The 19,018-nt window shown below is 44.2% G+C and overlaps 1 protein-coding gene across 5 annotated transcripts in view; it reads left to right on the forward strand.

Annotated features, from left to right (window-relative positions):
- The window catches only part of FANCD2 (FA complementation group D2), a 2,923,540-nt gene that overhangs the window by 62,910 nt on the left and 2,841,612 nt on the right, over positions 1-19,018 (forward strand). For all 5 annotated transcript variants that reach the window (XM_069644087.1, XM_069644091.1, XM_069644090.1 and 2 more), the window contains exon 2: positions 18,583-18,678. In XM_069644087.1, the coding sequence (XP_069500188.1) occupies positions 18,612-18,678 (67 nt within the window). In that variant the 5' untranslated portion in view covers positions 18,583-18,611. The remainder of the gene's footprint in view (positions 1-18,582; positions 18,679-19,018) is intronic.

Genomic DNA, 19,018 nt, shown 5'->3' on the forward strand with positions numbered 1-19,018 from the left:
TTCCTAACCGGGCCAGATGACGCTGGCCGCACTAGCAGGAAGCAACAACGCAGCATGGACGTGCGATCCAAATGCAGGAAAGCGCACATCCAGGCTGCGTTTATTTCCTTTTTTTCATTGCCACGTCGCACTGAGAATGTGCATGGGGGTATATGGGGGGCTAGTGACTCGCCATGCACAGTTAATTGAGGCAATTGAGGCAAACCAAATTTTGTTTCTCAGTTCTCGCCGTCTTGGAGCACGCGCCCCCTCCCAGGCATGTTCCCGCGCCCCCCACAGATTGAAGACCTCTGTCTACGGTATGGCTAGTTTTAAGGCGAAATAATTGTTTTTTTGGTTTTCTTTGTTTAGTTTGAAAACCTTTCATAAATGCATTCAAAATGAAAATGTGAGGAACCACCTAACAAGATTTTTTCATTAAAATAAAAAAAAAAAAATCTTTATTGATTTTTGCATGTTTCACATTACAACCAGAATGTCTGGATATATCATCGCTCGTAATTACCTTGATGTTCTAGGAGAGCAGCACAAAGGAAGGACAAAAAGGCCTCATACTAAGTGCTAAACAATACAACCCGTCTAAATGTACCCCCCACGCGCCCAATCCACTCCTCCCTCCCCTCCCCCACTGTGTTTGCCTATGCTTCCTGGTCTATGAAGCTATGTATGTTAATCATGTGGTGCCTGCGAGCTACGATTCATGAAGGTGCCAGCGTGGGTGGGCTTGCTGGTGCACAGTCGGATGGCTCTGGGGCAAATAAGGTTTGGGTCAATGTATTCCAAGACACTATATCATTGTTTGTCTCGGCCTGTTCTGTGTGTGCTGCCCATTGCCATACTACTGATTCGGCTAAGGCCCATTTGTGTAGATCCCGCCACCAATCTTCTATTCTAGGGCTCGTTGGTGATTTCCAAGACATGGCAATTCTTCGCTTAGCTAGAATGTATGCCAGATCTTTCATTTTATGCATATGACGTGTGTTTTTTGGTCGTGCAAAATGTCCCAATAATCCTGCAGCCGGGGATAGGATATCCAACGTCCACCCACCCTTGTTCATTCTGATTGCAATCTCCTCCGAGTAACCCCTTATACTCGGGCAAGACCAAAACATGTGCAACATTCCTGCCTCTCTGGCACTGCATCTGGGGCAGGCTTATTCAGAAGCGCCGGGAAATACTGAGATTCTTAAGGGTGTCATATATGCTTTGTGTGTTATGGACAGTTGAATACTTGTAACCTTGCGTTTCTAGACACTCTCTTGTGGTAACCAAGTACTTTGGACCATCCAGGGTCAGTAAAAGGGACGCCCAGGTAATTGCTAGTCCGTAGGAAAACCTCGCAGTCAAAAGTAATGCATATATTCTATACAGTACGTGCCCACTTTCTGCTACATCATACATAAGGTCTACTGTCGAGCTTGCGTTATTTTCTTAACTATAGGTTGGCCATCTGCGTGCTATGACTCGTGTAATTGTGTGATATGTTAAGTAATGGCCTTGGTGCAAGCCTGTATCATCACTAAGCTTCTGGAAGGGTATAAAGGAGTTATGTTGTATCAGATCTACTATTGTAGCAACACTGCTTGTTTCCCAGCATGTACATATATTCCATCTGTTCTGGGTCTGTCTGGGGTCACCATCACCAGGGGAATTTGAGTGGAAAATGGATTCACAATTTTAACTAACTTGCACACTCTATTCCAAAGCTGTATGCCCAATGTCTCTAAGTATGGGTAAGGGCTACTTCGAGGTAATTTAATCCACAATATTTTGTTCAGGTAATAATGTGGTATCATTTGTTGGAATTACGCAAAGTGGGTTTGTCTGTTAACCAACCTGCCACAAACTGTAACTGCCCAGCCAGAAAGTATAATTTGTACTGTGGTACTCTGATTCCGCCTTCTGTTGTCTCTGGAGGGTCGTCAGTGCTATTCTGCATCTTATGTGTTGCCATAGGAATCCTCTACACAGGGTATCCAACGTTATGACGAAAGATTTGGGTATATTATATGGGATATTTATAAAATAATGACGTAACCTTGGGAGGACCACCATTTTTAGCAGCGATGCTCTACCCATCACTAAGAGTGGTGATCTTATACATACTTCGCAGAGTTTTGTATATTTTCCAAAGCTTTCAGTTTGTTTGCTGTATATTCTGCCTATGAATCCCCAGTTACTTAAATGTATTTAGTTTCTCCTGTAGTGCCAGAACCAGTAGCCTATCTTGCTTTGTTGTGGCCAGTTTTACTAGCGGGAACAGACATGATTTCTCGACACTGACTTCAATTTCTAATAATGTTGCAAACTGCATTGGGACATCTAATATGGGCTGGAGGTTAACTTCGGGGTTCTGTACATACAGTAATGTGTCGCCGATGTACATGGATATTAGGTGACGTGTCCCACCTATGTTTATACCGATGTTGATGTATTCTTGCCTTAAGTATACTGCGATTGCTTCTACAGCCAGAATATAGACTAACAGTGACTGCGGGCAGACTTGTCTCGTGCCCTTTGCTAATTGCATGATTTCTGAAAAGTATCTACCAGTTTCGACTCTTGAAACGTGCTTTGTGTATATTAATTGTACCCACTTTATATAAATATCTGTCCAATACTGTGGGCCTCATTACGACCCTGGTGCTAATGGGTTAATGACGCCGTAAACCCATTAGCACCTAATTACGAGGTCCCTTTGCGGGACCCGACCTTAACGGCTGATCTGGGACCCGCAAAGGGACCTTCGCGGTAAGTATGGTACCGCAATTTGCGGTACCGTACTTGGGGCCTTCGCCATTCCCATTATGCCCTATGGGGCAAAAATGGGAATGGGGAAGGGCCATGGGGAAATGGGGAAATACCGCCCTGCCAACCTTGGAATGGGGCGTTATTTCCCCATTTCACCATGGCGGACACGTTCCGATACTGGCACCAACCATGGTGCTAATAGCACCATGGTTTAGCGCCATTATCGTAATGAGGGTCAGTATCTCTTTAGCGTAGCCTAAAGCCATTGCCATCTAATGGAATCAAATGCTTTGTTGGTGTCTAGGGCAGCTATCGCACAGTGCGTGTCTGGTTTTAGTACCGTCTTTGACATGAGGTAGGCGTCGTAGATTCCAGGCTATATTCCTACCTGGAATATAGCCTGTCTGGTCGGGGTGTATTACAGTGCTAAGAACTTTTTTGAGCATGTTAGCTAGTAGGGCTTTAACAGTCTGATTGTCTGCACAATACAGTCCATTGGTGGTTTATTCGGTTTAAGAAGGGGTATAATTATTGATTCTTTTATGGTAAGTACAAACCCCTCTAACAAAAGGTTACTCACTCACACTAATTGCACTCTTTGCACAACCTCAACTCCCTCCACATCTCCCTCATATCTTTTCCCCCAATTTCCCCAGGTACTTGCTTAAAGTGGAACCCTCCCAAATAATGAAAACACTTAATCCTATCCTCTCAATGAACTGTTTTCTATTTCTTGTCTGCCACAGAGAGACAAGTACTTTTGGAAGAGCAACAAATCGGATACTGCACCCTTCAGTCTTATCAGATTTTAAAGATCAATGAAGAATTTATTTTATAAAGCGGAACACGTTATGTAAAACTAAATAAGAGTCTTTGGAATACAAAAGGAACGTTAAGAAATCTTTTGAAAATCACGAAAAGCAACGTTGGTTAAGAAACATCTACGTGAGCATCCTAAAAACATGTATTTCGATCTGCAGATGTGATTACCACACCTCCCAAGCTCACATATATCTCTTTATGGCAATAACACTAAAAGAGAAGTCTCACCTAGCATGTGCACAAGTCTAGTTTACACCTTTTCTACTCTTATCCACTGAGAAGATAGTTATCTTTAGAATATGGGTTTCCTTCTATGTTCTGTGTCCCAGGACCTCCTATTGTTTCCAGTGATGCACATCAAGCAATTGGCAGTTCCCACCCTACTGCTGCTTGCTGCTCCTTCGGATCCCCACCCTGCTTCCTTAATCAAATCCATCTTCCCTGCTTTTGCTTCTGCCTCATCTACTCTTTTCAATCTTTCTTTACTATCGGGCAACTACCCCATATCCTTTAAAGTTCGTCCATTATTCCCCTGCATAAAAAACGTTCCCTGGAACCAACAGAACCTTAAAATATTCACCCAAGTCTGTTTTCCCTTCTTTAACCAAATTCCTGGAACGCCTTGCATATTCTCAACTTATCTCTTATTTTAATACTTCTAATGTTTTCTTTTCCCATCAATCAGGCGTCTGCTGTGTGTTTTCAATCGAAACTGCTCTTCTATTCATCTCAAATTCAATTCTCCATGCCTAACATCTTAAACTTTCATCTATCTTCATCCTGCTCAACTTCAGTGGCCCTTTCAAAACTGTTGATTATCCCACTTTTCTCCCCATCCTTTTCTGTATGGGTCTCTCTGATAATGCTCTCCTATGGCTTTCTTCCTATCTTTCTAATCGTTCCTTTGTCTTCTCATGAAAGGGTTTCTTCTCACGACCTTTCCCTCTTCCCTATAGTGTCCCTCATGGAACGGCTTTAGGTGCTCTTTTATTTACATTCTACCCGCCATCTTTGGCCTCTTTAATCTCTGACCACGGTTTTCAGGTTCATCTCTACGCTGACTATACACCGATCTTGCTTACTTTTTCTGATTTTAGCAACTATTCACTATGCCTTTGCTCTTGGCCCTCGGCTGTCAAATCCTGGCTGTCTTCACGATTTCTTTGGTTCAACCCAAAGAAACCAGAATGTGTATGTTTTCCTCCTTTGCCCTTTATTTCTTCACCTTCCTTGATTTCTTTTCCGCCACTTCAGATTGCTATTAGCCTTAAATCTGTAACCCTGGCTTTATCTTTGACTCTTCCTTTACAATACAAGCCCAATTTGCTGCTGTGTTTCAATTTTGCCACTTTCACCTCTTTAATTCCAAGAATATTTTCAGTTTAACGTTTGCTTCTACTAAAGTTCTGTTGCAAAGTATTGTTCTATCTCGTCATTATTTTTGTTCTTTATATGTGGGTCTTCCTAACTATGCTCCTCATCCTCCATACTGCATTCTTCAGCGAGAATCCTGTTTTGCCTCTACTTCCAATATTTCTACTTATTTGACTTGTCTTCAGTTGCTTCCAGTCAAACAGCATTTTGACTTTTTCTTTGCTTAGTTTTTTTAAAGTATTCACGGCTTGGCTCCACCTTATCTTTGTTCCCTGATATCTCCCTATTGTATTACTAGAGCGCTTCATTCTTCTTTTCAAGTCCTTCTTTCGGTTCATCAACCACAATGTGTGCCTTCTGGTTTCCGGTGGTTTAAACGTCTAGCTTGCAAACCGTGGAACCATATTCCTTTGGTAAATTGCTCTTGTTCTTCTTTAGCTCAATTTAAGAAAGGTCTCAAATCCCGAAACACTGCTCTTGAATCATTTTTAAAAAAATTTTTTTAATTAGGCTTTCAATTTTGCAATGCCAAAATCAAAAGAATCAAAACAATTCCCTTATCGCTGTTTCCACCCACACTCCTTTGGACACTGAATACTAACATTGCAAGAGAAATAAAAGTCAAAGAATGGTCAAAATTTGCATGTTCTGTGTACAATTGTGTTCCGTAAAGTCTCCATGAAGAAAAAGTATAATATCGACCCCCATTCTGTTGAAAATTTGGCTTGCTCTGCTTGGATTATATATGTAATCCACTATAACGATACAAAATTTCATAGTTTATAATACCAATCTTTTATATGTGGGGGATCCGCTGACTTCCATTTCTGAGCTATGACCAATAGCACAGCCATTTGAAGAAGATAAAATGCTTTCCTCCGATATTTCGGCCACTGTTCATAGTCCTGTTGTGCCAGACCCAAAATAATTTCTCCAAGAAGTCTTCCCGTCTCAAACTCAAACCCTAACCTTCATGTTTTCCTGCACCTCCTCCCAAAACTGTGACAGCTTAGTACATGACTACCAGGTGTGCACCCAATCACTTCTTTCCCCACAACCCCTCCAACACAAGACAGAGACCACTGGGGTGATTACATCTTTCAGGGGTATAATGCCATTGGTACATTAATTTAACCCAAAACTTCCTGATCTGTATAGATCTCGCAATTTTCAAGATGTCTGACCCTAAACGGGAGCAGGCTTCCTCTGTAGACGTTATACCCCAAGGTTTTCACCCAAGCCAGCTGCAATGTGGAGACATTTGGTGGAGGCTTGTCAATTAGGAGTTTATATGGTCTGGAAATCATGTGCCTAGCTCCGGAGCTAGATGTTACAAACTGCTCGAATGGTGTAAGTAGTCTTAACGCTGCCGATTTGTTGGGTGGGGCCAATGGCGGACTTGAAAATATTGGAAGCGATGCCTCGCTTGGCGGGGCCAACTGCTCTTTACATATTTACATAACGCAAAAGACTTAATCTCCTGGCCAAGAACATATCCCGAAATGTTATGCATCCCTCCCTTCTCCATTCGGGAAATTAATTAGCAGGGATTCCTGCTGCAAACTGCGGGTTTGCAAATAGAGGGGTAAACGGAGAGGGAAATTATGTAAATCCATGTTGGCGGACAACTTGATCCCATGTATCCTCCACTACCCCTGTGACCTTGCTATGGTGTATATTTAGGGGTCTGTTGGTTCTAGGTAAGCATAGGTTCTCTACCATTCTAGGACCCACCATAGCTCTTTCCATTTGCCTCCACTTTTTTTGTCTCTTCTCCAAACCAATCTTTGTTAAGACACAGCTCCGCTGCGCATGAATACTCTCTAAAATTAGGAGGTCCCACCCCGCCTCTATGCAGTGGAAGCATTAGTGTTCTCAATGCTATCCAAGGGGGATTGTTAATACAGCACTGTGGGTAAAATCACCATTTGAATTGCGTTAATCCGCTCAGGCCATGACACCATTAGGGGGCTCCAGGCCTAGAGCAACTTTTGAATTTCATCTAGTAGGGGGCGAAAAATTCAGGGTATATTTCGTCAAGTGAGCGTGTTACGTTTACACCTAAAACTCTGATGCTCTGAGGCATCCATCGAAGCTTTGTCTCCTTCATTGCTTTACTTAATTCGCCTTGTTTAAGACCTAGGTTCAACATTTCGGACTTTGTAACATTAATTTTAAGACCCGCAACTCTGCCAAACCTTTCCAATTGAGCTAAGGCCTCTAAGGAGCTACTCCGGTTGCTGATCGTTAGGAGCATATCATCAGCATATGCCATCAGCTTCTGCATCTCTTCCCCCAAACGATATACCTTCTACCTTCTCTGATTGTCTAAGTTGTGCCAATAGGGGTTCTAGGTGCAGTGCATATAAGAGAGGTGAAAGGGGACAGCCCTGTTTCATACCGTTAGAAAGAGAAACCTTAGACAGTTGACCATTAATAAGCAATCTAACCGAGGGATGCACATAGTTAGCCATGACCATCATTAAGTATTCAGGGCCAAACCCCATGGTTCATAGAGCGTTAAAAAGAAAGGACCATTCTACCCGGTCAAATGCCTTTTCGGTGTCTAATGATACCAGGACCGCTGCGTCCTCTTTCTTAGCCACCTTTTCAGTTAGGTAAGAAATACATTGTATATTATCATGGGTTTGTTGCCCTTTAATAAATCCTGTCTGATCAGGGTGTATAAGATTAGGCATTAGGTCATTAAGCCGATTTGCGAGAAGTTTTGTATATATTTTTGTGTCAATATTCATGAGCGCTATCGGGCAATATGAGCCACATCTAGCTAAATCCTCCCCTGGCTTTGGGATTGGAATTATTTTTGCCTCTTCCATTGACGCTGTCATTTTACCACTTCTAGCGAAGGAATTATGGAGTTCTGTTAGTTTACGGGCCAAAGTTAACCAAAACCTTTTTATAAAAAGTGGCAGTGTACCCACCCGGGCCCGGCACTTTATCTATTGGAAGATTAGTTATGACTGACAATACTCTTCTTGAGTGATGTCACTATCTAAATTCACTCCATCTTCTGAAATTCTCTCCAGTTGGCTTCCCTGTAGGTATTCGTCTTGTGCTGACTGATCTGGAGAATCTGATTCATATAACCTAGAATAGAATACTTGAAATTGGGCTATAATATCTTCTGCACAGTTACTTTCTTTCCCATTGAATCTTCCACCCCTTGAATTGTCAGAGGCGCACATTTTTGTTTTAATTGTCAGGCTAACATTCTCTCTTCTTTATCTGCCTTAACATCCTCTGCTTTAGATATTAAGCTTTTTGCTGTCTGTTTAGTGTGTATTAGATCTGTTTTAGGGTTTCCTTTACTTCAGATTCCAGCTCCATTTCTATATTGCAACTAAGCTTCCCCCTATATGATTGTATCCTGATGAGCTCTCTTCGAAGGGTTGCTTTAAATGCATCCCAAACCACATCTATACTTGCATTCCCATCCAAATTAGATTCAAAATATTCCATAATTTCCATCTCTGTCTTCACAAATAACCGCATCGTAAATCAACTCTTGCAGGAATTTCCAGCCCCAGAGTGTGTATCGTGCTACAGTAAGGTTAAGGTCCAACCTTAAAGGGGCATGATCTGAAATGGTGATTATATGTGTGTTGATCTGTGTCACCCTTCCTATCAACCGATTGTAGCCCAAAAATAATCTATTGTGGAAAAGGATTTGTGAACGTGGGAAAAGAATGTGTATGCCCGTTCGTCTCCTTTCAGAGTAGGCCACATGTCCCTAAGAGTCAACTGCTCAAATTTCTGTGTAAGGGCCGATGAAGGTAAAGGTTGTACATATGTGGTGCTAGAGCTTCTATTTCGCAATATTCAGATCCCCATCTCTATCGTTTACGCCGGACCAAACTGTTCCATGTTTGACGGGGCCGACTTCAGGAAACCCTGTTGGCCTTTGTTTGGGGCATGTAAAGATGACAAGGTTATCGTCATCGAGCCCATCTGCACTATGATATATAGAAAACAACCCTCCTTATCAGCCAAACCTTCACTATGGAAACTTGTAAGTTTGTCTTAAAAGCAATAAGAACCCTAACCGTATTCCCCTTTGCGTCAGCCTGTCTAATTACCGGGTATTGCTTTTATAACTTATGTCGGTCCTGATATTTTATATTCGTCACCTGTAAAGCTATAAGATCCGGCTGATGCTTAGTCAAAAGCCTTTCCAATTTATTCCGCTTTATAGGGATATTCAGCCCCCTTATATTAAGTGTCAGACACCGAAGGGTAAAACCTTTACAGCATGACCTCTCGCTTTAATAACCTGTTCTGTCGTTTATTTCTTTCCCATTGATAATGATTCAGTTTACAGACCCCCCCACCCCCACAAAAAATCCCCAAACTTGCTCCCCTTCTCCCTGGTGTAGACTATCTTCGCTATTCTCTCTTTGGACTCCGTCCTCAGAGATGGCCTGCCACTTTTACCAAGGATATGTGCAGGGTATCCTAAAACCCACATTTTTTATCTTTAGTGAGTTCCAAGATGAGCAGTTAAAGTGCCCCCTCTATTGCATCAAAACAATCTTAATCTGTGAATAAAATACCTTATTTCACCCCAACAGCCATATTTACATTAGACTCTACAATTCAGAGTTCTGGAGGCTTCTCTGGTATTGGAGGGCCTTTCTGTTTCCTTGTCCAGGTCCGTTGAACCGACGTCCATTCCCAGTGCCATGGACCCCGAGGGGCGTGCCTTTGTATCCCAGAGCTAGGGCCCGGTTGGCCTTCCAGATTAAGTCGCAAAATTCAAGCCCCCCTCTTCCTTCGATGTGATTCGATATTGTTTGCCTTCCCAGGTAAAAAGAAGACCAAAGGGGAAAGTCCATCTGCACAATACCTTGTGGGGTTTGTAAATGTTGTAGGTTCTCACACATATCCCTTCTCCTTTGTAATGTTCTTGGGGATAGATCCTGGTACAATTGACTGTCATTCCCATTAAGTGTAATTTATGTCACTTTCCTGGCTTGCCTGAGAATTAGTTCCTTCTGCAGATAATTTGTCGATGCCAACAGCGTATCTCTAGGGCGAGCACCCGCGTCTTGACACTTCGGTCCGACTCTATGAATTCTGTGCATGGGAATGATTATTTCCTCATCATTATTTAACAAACCCTGAAAGACACCAGTAACTTCCTCTCTCAAAGCTGAGTCCGACACGGATTCCGTGATGTTCCGTGTGCGGGTATTGGACCGCCTGGGTCTGTTCTCCAATTGCTGCTCGACATTATTTGTCTGTGCTACAATTAGCACCTCCGACTTCGTAGATTCCAGTGCCAAGTCTTGTAGTGCCTGTTTGCTTGTATCAGTTCTTTCTTCCAGAGATACGATGTCTGGTTTTATGTCTGCCAGACTGTATTTAAATTCTGTTGTAAAATTGTCAAATTGTGTTTGCAAGGAGGCTGCAAGTTTGTCTTAAAACACCTGAAAGCACTGCTCCATATCTTCCTTTGAGGCTGCCATTTTTGTGCTGTCCTGTAGTGCTTTGTCCAGCTCCACCTTATGATCCAGATCTGTCCGACCTGAGCCAGCAACTGCTTATCGGATTTACAATGGGAGTGGGAGGAAGCGTTTATAAGAGTGCTCTTTTCTTCTGCCCTTAGCTTCTGACATTGACCAGGTGCGTGCTCTGGATTATCCTGTTAATAGTGATGCCGATTCTGTATCATCCTCTGCACCAAAATTCTCACCTCTTTTTTTTAGCTCTGCCCCGTTTATGTTGTTGCCGTGATTGTACCCAAATCAGATGTGGGGGTAACGCTTCCACAAGAGTTGCACTTCTAAATTCTGATTTTCTGCTCTTATCGGCGCTGTTAATGTTGATGGGTCACACCTATGGTATCATGAGTGAACATACTACTTGTAGGAGTTATAGAAATTACTCTCAACAGTTTCCCTCCTATTGCCTAGCATTCTCTCCCCTTAACGTTGTTAACATGAGTTCACTCTTCGGGGGCCCAAAATTAGCAATTTGTGCTATCAATAAGTGGTTTGTTACTCAAGCCTTATTGTTTCTTTCCCATCCAATGTAGTATTGAGTAGACCCCGTTCAAATTACAGGCCTGAAAGACTTGACACAGCAGTGTTTCCTATCCTATAGTGTCCGGAGCTCAGCCAGTCGCTTTACTGCAATGTGTTCTCTCTGTGGAGGAGTCTTACGGTTCATATCTGTCGAATAATATATTGGGTTAGGAGAATCACTCACCCGATGCTTTCAATTATTTATTTAGCCGGGATCCCTGTGATGGGTGGGACTGCCCGGACTCTGTCTGCTGGCTTGGGCATTGTCCCTCAAACTCCCAGTCGGTGTCACATCAGCGGAAGACGCTCTTCTCTGCACACCTCTTACCTGCGATGCCGGGAGCAGGAGGGGAGAATCCTTTTAGTCCACGTCCAGAGATTGCCTGTATCCGTGTGTCGTCCCACAGGGGGCGGTTCAGTTTCGACGCAGCTAGTGTCCTCCAACTTCAGCGGACACAGTATGTCCCGATAAACTGCGTCTTGCCTCTGGAACTTCTATACTGCTTAACGTTATTGCTTTTGAGGTGCTCAAAGTGCTCCTAACCCGCAGAGCACTTAATCAGTACAGTTAGATTATTTTGCTTCTTCTGGGGCACGGAGCTCTGCCTGTCTGTCATGACCTCACAGCTTGGCGACCATCTTTGATCTCCTCTTGCATGATTCTGGTGCTCTCAGTCCTACTTATTCATGTTATGTGAACCTTTACTCCAGATCATGCTCTCTTGTCATTGTTCATTATTATGGTACTGTTATATTTCATTTTGTGCAACGCTTTGGTTAACAGTGCTGCATAAGCACTGTAATAAATACAAATTCAATAATTGTTGAGTTTCTATGACCCTTTGTTTTCAATAGACAAAAAAATATTTTTAATGAGCTCATCATTGCTGTGATCTTTGTTTATTGACCTTCCAGATGTAACATTTACCACCAGTAGTAGTGCTTATTTATGTGACTTTGGATGGGTAACTGCTTGCAACATTGATGCTTTACATTTTACGGCCTCGCTCCTAGCTCTATTGACCTCTGAGGTACCGGACTGCTGTCTTTGCTCCCTCTTTAAACCTTGTGCATGTTACTGGTATTCAATATACAAACCTTAGAATTATGAAAAGGAAACCCACTCAAGCCTGACTTGTGATGGAGTTTGCTCCAAACCTACACAAGTGCCGCCTGGTTCGGAAATCCTAGAATTGCCCACTTAAACAGATACCTATGTAATAGACTCAGTATTCTAGCCAGAGCAGGATCTATGACCCGCAACTAACACACAGATCTCTAAGGCAGACATGTTAGTGCTCTGAAATAATATACTGCACATAGTAATCCGCTTCTTTTTTGGATCACAGACAGTGATGCACAGAAGTCTTCAATTTTACTCTTAATGCAATAGTCTTGCAGGCCCAATTCTTCTCTCGTTTTCTGCAACCTTTATGCCCTTGACATTTTCTTTAGATTTCTTTTTTTAAACAGCTTTATTTATTAATCGAGGGCTTTTACAGGTTACAGTCATGCAAAAGTCATTGCTGTGTTGCTGTGTTAAACATATGCATAACTTGTTTAACAGTATTTGGACATTTTCAGCAGTGGTTTAGTTGCCCCCGAAGTTTTATCATAAGGTCCTAATTGGTGTTTCCCCGGACCTCACCCCCGCCCAATGCTTTGTCCCAGCTGTGTATTGACACTCTGGTGGCCTCTAACAGGCTACCCTCGCTCTTGCGGGCTGCGATGTTAAGGGTCTGTAGTGCCTTCAGCGGGATTGTGGTAGATGCCTGTTCTATCCCACACCACCCTTTCAGGTTGCTCTGTCCCGCCCAGTTAAGCATCAGCGCCAGCTGGGCCACCAATATGCATCTCACAATGTCTGGGACTCCCAGACCCCCAAGAAGAGGTGGGTGCACCAAGATTCGCCTTTGAATCCTGTTTTTTTTTTTTTTTGCCAGATAAATGTGAATATTGCTTTTTGTAGTTCCTTAATTAAGCGGGCGGTATATCTGTGGGCACCGAGCCTACCACGTATAGCAAGCGGGGGGAGGAGGGTCATTTTTACAACTGCGATTCTTGCGAACCAGGACAGTCCTGGGGAATCCCAACTTTGCATGTCATCCTGTAGTTGTTTCCAGAGGGCTTTTATATTTGTTCTAAACAGATTCCCTGTGTCCCTTGTTAATTATATTCCAATGTGTCTTTTTCCCAGATTAAGGGGTATGTTTTTCCCAAGCCCGTGATCTCCTCACTCTCTTCTGTTATGTTTTATTGCTTTGGATTTGGTGTAGTTCATAGCAAACTCTGATATGCTGGCAAACTCTTGTAATTTCCCAATGACCCTGGGCAGTGAGTTTTTGGAATCTTTCATGAAGAGCATTACATCATCCGCATATAGTGCACTTTTATGTGTGGTCTCCCCACATGTCACCCTTCTAATCTCTGGGTCTCTTCTGATCTGTGCTGCAAAGGCCTCCATCGCCATACGACGATCAGAGGGGAAAGGGGACACCCCTGTTGTGTGCCCCTCCTTATGTTAATCTGTTCTGAGCTTTAACCATTTACTATGCAGTACGTGGAAGGGAGTTGGAAGTTTGCTAAACCATCTTGACAAATGCCGATCCGTACCCGTACCCCTCCAGAACTAGCTTCAGGTATTCCCAGTCGAGGCTGTCAATGGACCGTCTAGCATCTAAAGCAGCTACTGAGAATCGTTGTTTCGTTCTTGTTTTCATGTTGATGGCCCGTCTAACATTGTCTTGTGTGTACCTTCCCCTAATAAATCCTGCCTGATCTTCATGTATGATTTCTGGGAGGACTCATCAGCCTGGACGCCAATATCTTACCATACATTTTTGCGTCTGTGGTTAAGAGCACGTTAGGGTGGTAGCTGGCGCATTCTTAGGGATCTTTACCTGGTTTTAGAGTTCATATAGTCGTGGATTTCCCCATATCAGCCGTGACCGACCCCTTCTCTCTAATGACGTTGAAGAGATGTGTGAGGGGCCCCAGCAACTGTGTGCAGAATGTTTTATAGTAACCATTTCCCAAACCATCTGGAGCCAGTGTTTTGTTAGCCGGTAATGCTGATATCGCGTCACTCATTTCCTGGGCCATTATCAGTCCCCCTAGTATGTTCCTGTTGTGTTCTGTTATTTGGGGTAGGGGCGTTGCCAACATGTAGGACTTCGGTTTTACGGGTTCGAGGTTTTCACACTGTAACAATTCCTCATGGAACTGTACCATTATATTCTCTCTCTCTTTCTCTTTCTCTCTTTCTCTCTTTCTCTGCAAGGAATTAATATGATTGTTTGGTGCTCAATAGTGTCTGTGCCACCCGGTCAGCAATATGGTTTTCTAGCTGGGCTCTGACCTTCCTTAATTCTCGTAGTGACTTTTGTGTTTGTCGGGTCTTATGCTGTTTCTCAGCTTCTTGAAGGACCCCTTCTAGCTTTTGCATTATGAGGGCCCTCTCGCTGTTGTAGGCTGCTGCCTGTGGAATAAATTCACCACGTATTACCGCTTTCCCCACGCCCCAGACCACCCTCCAGTCTGTCTCTTCATTATCGTTTTCTCTGAAATAGTTATTTATGGTACCCTCCATGTGTGCCCTGAGTGCTATGTCCCTTAGAATCATCTCGTTTAATCTCCATTGTGGTCGTTGTCTGCTTCCCGCTCCCCCTACCTCAATACTGACCAAGGCTGGCGCGTTGTCTGAGAGTTTTTTCGCCCCTATTTCCACTTTTCACTACATAGGGGATCAGGGAAGCTGAGACCAGGACCATGTCTATCCTGGAATAGCCCTTATGTACTGCCGAGAAATGTGTGTATTCGCTGTTTTCTTCCAGGAAGAACCACCATGTTTCGATCATCCCCAACTACCAAAAGAGTTTCCCCACTGCTTGTCTATTTTTCTGGTCGGCTGCTGTGGGTGGAAGCGTTTTGTCAAGTGTCGTGTCCATCACACAGTTAAAACCCCTGCCTATAATTAGCTGACCTTCGCACCATCCCCCCAATTTCTGTAGTATCCCGGTACTATATGGGTCTTGTTTCTCGTTGGGGATGTATAGTGCCAGTGTCGTATAGATTTGATCCCCAGGTACCTCACTTCGGTATCTATGATCAGGTGTGATATCTTAAACCCTAAGTTGTGATTAATCAGTATGGCTACTTCCTTTTGACTTTTTGCCACTGGAGGAAAAGTACTGTTGGGGGAAAGCCTTATAAACCACCCTTTTTTTCGTCTTTTGTGAGGATATAAGTCTCCTGCAGGATCCCTATCGCTGCTTGCATTGCTACCAGTCTACCCAAGATTGTGTGGCGTTTAATGGGTGAATTCAGCCCTTGCACATTAAGGGATATTATTGTCGCTTCAGCCATTGTGTTGAGGGCCAGTATTGTTGCCTTTGCACTTTGTTCTGTCTCTTCCCTAGGTCTCCCACCTCCATCAATCCCCTTCACCCCCTCTTTCCTTGATCCCTGGGCGAATTCGTGTTTCTCTTTCAGTTCTCTTTCCCTCAGGGGCATGGTGCAGGGGACTTGGGTGGGCGTACTGGTTCCCGCTTCACGCTGCCTCTGCCTCAACGTTCGGAGTGATTCTCCCCCCACCTTTTAGTATTTGACTGCCAATTTTATCACGTTGAGCCCGTGGGGGGGGGGGAAGCGGTTGGTTATCTCGTGGATTCTTGCTGCAGTTCTTAGGGTGATGGCACAGGCTTAGGTTGGACCCCCCCACTCCCATATGTAATCCGCTGCGTGTTCACGCAGTTTGAGTGGACTTGACTGTGCCCGCATAGTTCTGCCACCTGTGGGTGTGCCTTTATTTTCTCTGTTCAGGTTCCACTTGTTCTCTGTGGTTCGTGCCCAGTTTTGTTTTATGGCGCAGACGTATGATCGTCTATTAGGCACAGATATGTGACTCTTTCCTTCCTTGTTGCAAATTAGTATATCTATAATCCGACCCTGCGTGCCCTCGATGCTTTGTCCTACTTAGGCCATTTACCACTGCAGCTGCTTCGCCCGGGGTCTGTTTCAGGCTGGGGGGCGTTCGATCCCGTGTTACCCCCTCACAGTATATACAGGGCTTCCCGGGCCTGCGATTGTATGCTTTCTGGTCGGGTACTATGGCGGGGTGAGCGTGTGCCTCCCTTCTTTAATCATGAGTTGGGGCCCAGTGCGCTACGTTACGGATATATTTTGTTTGGGCCCCGTTGGACCGCTGGAAGATGTTCGGAGTCACCCTACCTTGGCAGCCTGCCCAGCTCTGGCCCGCTGTGTGTTCTGGCTGGCAGGGGCCACACAGTCTTTTCCGCTTGTGTAGATTGTCAGGCCCAACTCATACGCCCTCCATAGCTGGCTGGTTTCTAGTAAGGGGTGAGGTTGGTCGTGGGCGCCTCACAGCGCTGGGACCGCAGGTAGTGTGCCACCGGCTCGGCACGGTCTCAGTTGCCTGGCATTGTCGCTGTCTGCCCGCTGAATCCCCCTGCTGATTCTCAGCTTTGATGTCGAGCGTTAGTTCTACGGAGGGGCTCTCCCCTCACTATGGCGTTGTAGCGTGTGGTGGCACTGTTCCGTTCCGCACCATCTTCGCCGCCCCATGTGGATGTCTCTAGTGGCCAGGGTCTATTGTCCCTTTCCTCCGCCCAAATGGTGCCACGCGCCTGGTTTCTCGGCAGTTTTTAGTGTTCTGCGTGTTCGGGCCTCTTGCTGTGCGTCGGGAGACTGTCAACATGGAACTGTTCTCTCCATGTCTCTCAGATGAAAGCGCTTCGGGAATGCTTAATTTAATGTAGTTTTCCGCCTCTGTAAGCCGCAGTTTACTCCTTTTCCTTCCGCCCGTACGGAAGACTAGAGGTGTGCGTCCTCACGGTCCGGCAGCCATCTTCCAGTTGCTTTTGATTTTTCTTTTACTAGGCTTTCTGCTACGAAAAACAAACACCCTCTGTGAATTCATGGATTGGGAAGGAGTTTCAGGCAGTAGGAAAGGTTTGCGAAGAGAAACGACTAAATCCCCATCTTTGTTGGTGATTAAAAAAATGCTCACAAGCGACTTTTTAAAAGGTTCTCCCAGGATCTACTCCTGAATGTCTGCCAGCATTAGAATGCACTTCAAGGAGGCCTTCCTAGGGACTTCAACGTGTGAGAGCGTAGCACTCTGGTTTCTCTTGAGGACCTCATCCTTAAGTGTTGGCTTTGTGAGATTCAGTTCCTGGAATACTTGATCTGAGAGCCTCTTGCATGCATAATCACTGCTCTCGTTCTCTAAGCTTGACTCTGAAGACTCACTGTCACGCTGGTTACCACGCTGTTTGTCAATGTGAAAAAGTTGCAAGCTACTAGCCAGACACACAACGCTTGCTAAGCAGCTTGATTTTCGTTTCTTCATATAGGCACAGAACACCGTTTCTTCCTCAGTAGGAGTATCACTTACAATTGTATAGTTGTGGGTTAACATGTTGTGGCTAGCCTCCTCTATATTATTGTAAATGCACATGTTAAATTCAACATTATATGCACAAGAAGGAACCATAATTTACAAATGCACATAATTAACACTCCTTCACTAGCACACTCAGTGGTGGCTTTTTAAAACCTGATCACTTAGAGCTTCACTAATAGTTATTGGGGGCTTCCGCCTTGACAACCAAGAGTTCATCTCCAGAGAGCAGCCCTCCTACCAAAGGCTTCTGAGGGTTGTTCTGAAAGGCTCTGTAATTTTAACCTGATGGACCTGGAGACATCACAACCTGAAAGGCTTAAATGCTGTCTTCTGGTTCCGCTCCCATCCAAGCTTGCTCTACAGAGCCATCCATGTGATAGCCTATTCCTGTTACCCATCCCCCTCCTACCTCACCCCAGTTCTACCTATCTATCCTACCTCATCCTCTGTCTTGTCTTCAAATCCCTCTATGGTCTTGCCCCTCCCTACCTTTCCTCCCTTCTTACTATCTATACACCACCTCGTTCTCTCCGTTCTGCTGATCTTTTCCTACTCCACCCCCCTGCGCCCCCCCCGTTTCCGCTCTTTCCAACTCCTCGCTCCGTTCCACTGGAACCACCTCCCCATCCGCTGTTCTCTCTCCTACCCTTCCTTCCGCCCTTCTCTAAAATCTTATCTTTTCCATTCCCCTCCCTAACACCCTTCACTTCCTCTTCTATTTCTCCCACCACCTCACCACTCGCCCCTTACTCCCTCTTGTGTTCATCACCCTCTCCTTCCTTTCTACTGTCTTCTACCCTACCTCCTGCTCTTATCTAGTCTTATTCTTTCCACTCTTTTCCCCTCACACCTTCTCGCCTCCCCTCTAACATCTGCTTCTACCTCCACTCATACCTCCCATTCCCTCTCAAACCTCTATTCACTCTCACCTTACCTCAGCAATAGTGTAAATTGTTCCTTGTACTGTTTTCTAGTTGTGATTCAATTGCCAGTTTATGCTTGTTGTATATTTTCTTGTTCCTCATGTAAAGCACTTTGGATTAAAGTGCTATATAAATTCAATAAAATACAAATACAGTGAGCACTGAGTGTATGAGTGAATGCGGTTTACTTTAATGGCTGGGTCGGTACCAGCATGTGACTTTTACTTTCTTGTTTTGCTTTAAGGTAGGACACGCCTTAAGGAATTTGCTGCCATGGTTGGGAAAAGAAAGCTATCGAAATCTGATGAAAAGGATGATGATTTTCCTTCAGACATATCAAGTAGGTGTCTATTCACTAGAGTCAATCACTGTAGCACTGTAATACCATATGTAAGACGCAATGGGGTTTTGCATATATCCTTAGTGTTATGAAGAGAGGCCTATTTAAATCTGTCAATTTTTCTACAGTGTTTTGAAATGTATCATTTAGTTGGTACTTTCAATCCCACACATTTCACGGGTGCCATCAACACCTCTCAGATAAGCATCTAAAATGTGCTAACGAAGGTGGACTTGTACGTCCTTGTGTACACATTCTAAGCGCACACACACACACCTACATATCTTTTACTGTTTTCATGTGGAGAAATGGCAACACTATGATAATTTATTAATGAAGT

This window comes from Ambystoma mexicanum, chromosome 2p (genome assembly GCF_040938575.1).
Source record: "Ambystoma mexicanum isolate Mex_15411 chromosome 2p, UKY_AmexF1_1, whole genome shotgun sequence".
Lineage (NCBI taxonomy): Eukaryota > Metazoa > Chordata > Amphibia > Caudata > Ambystomatidae > Ambystoma > Ambystoma mexicanum.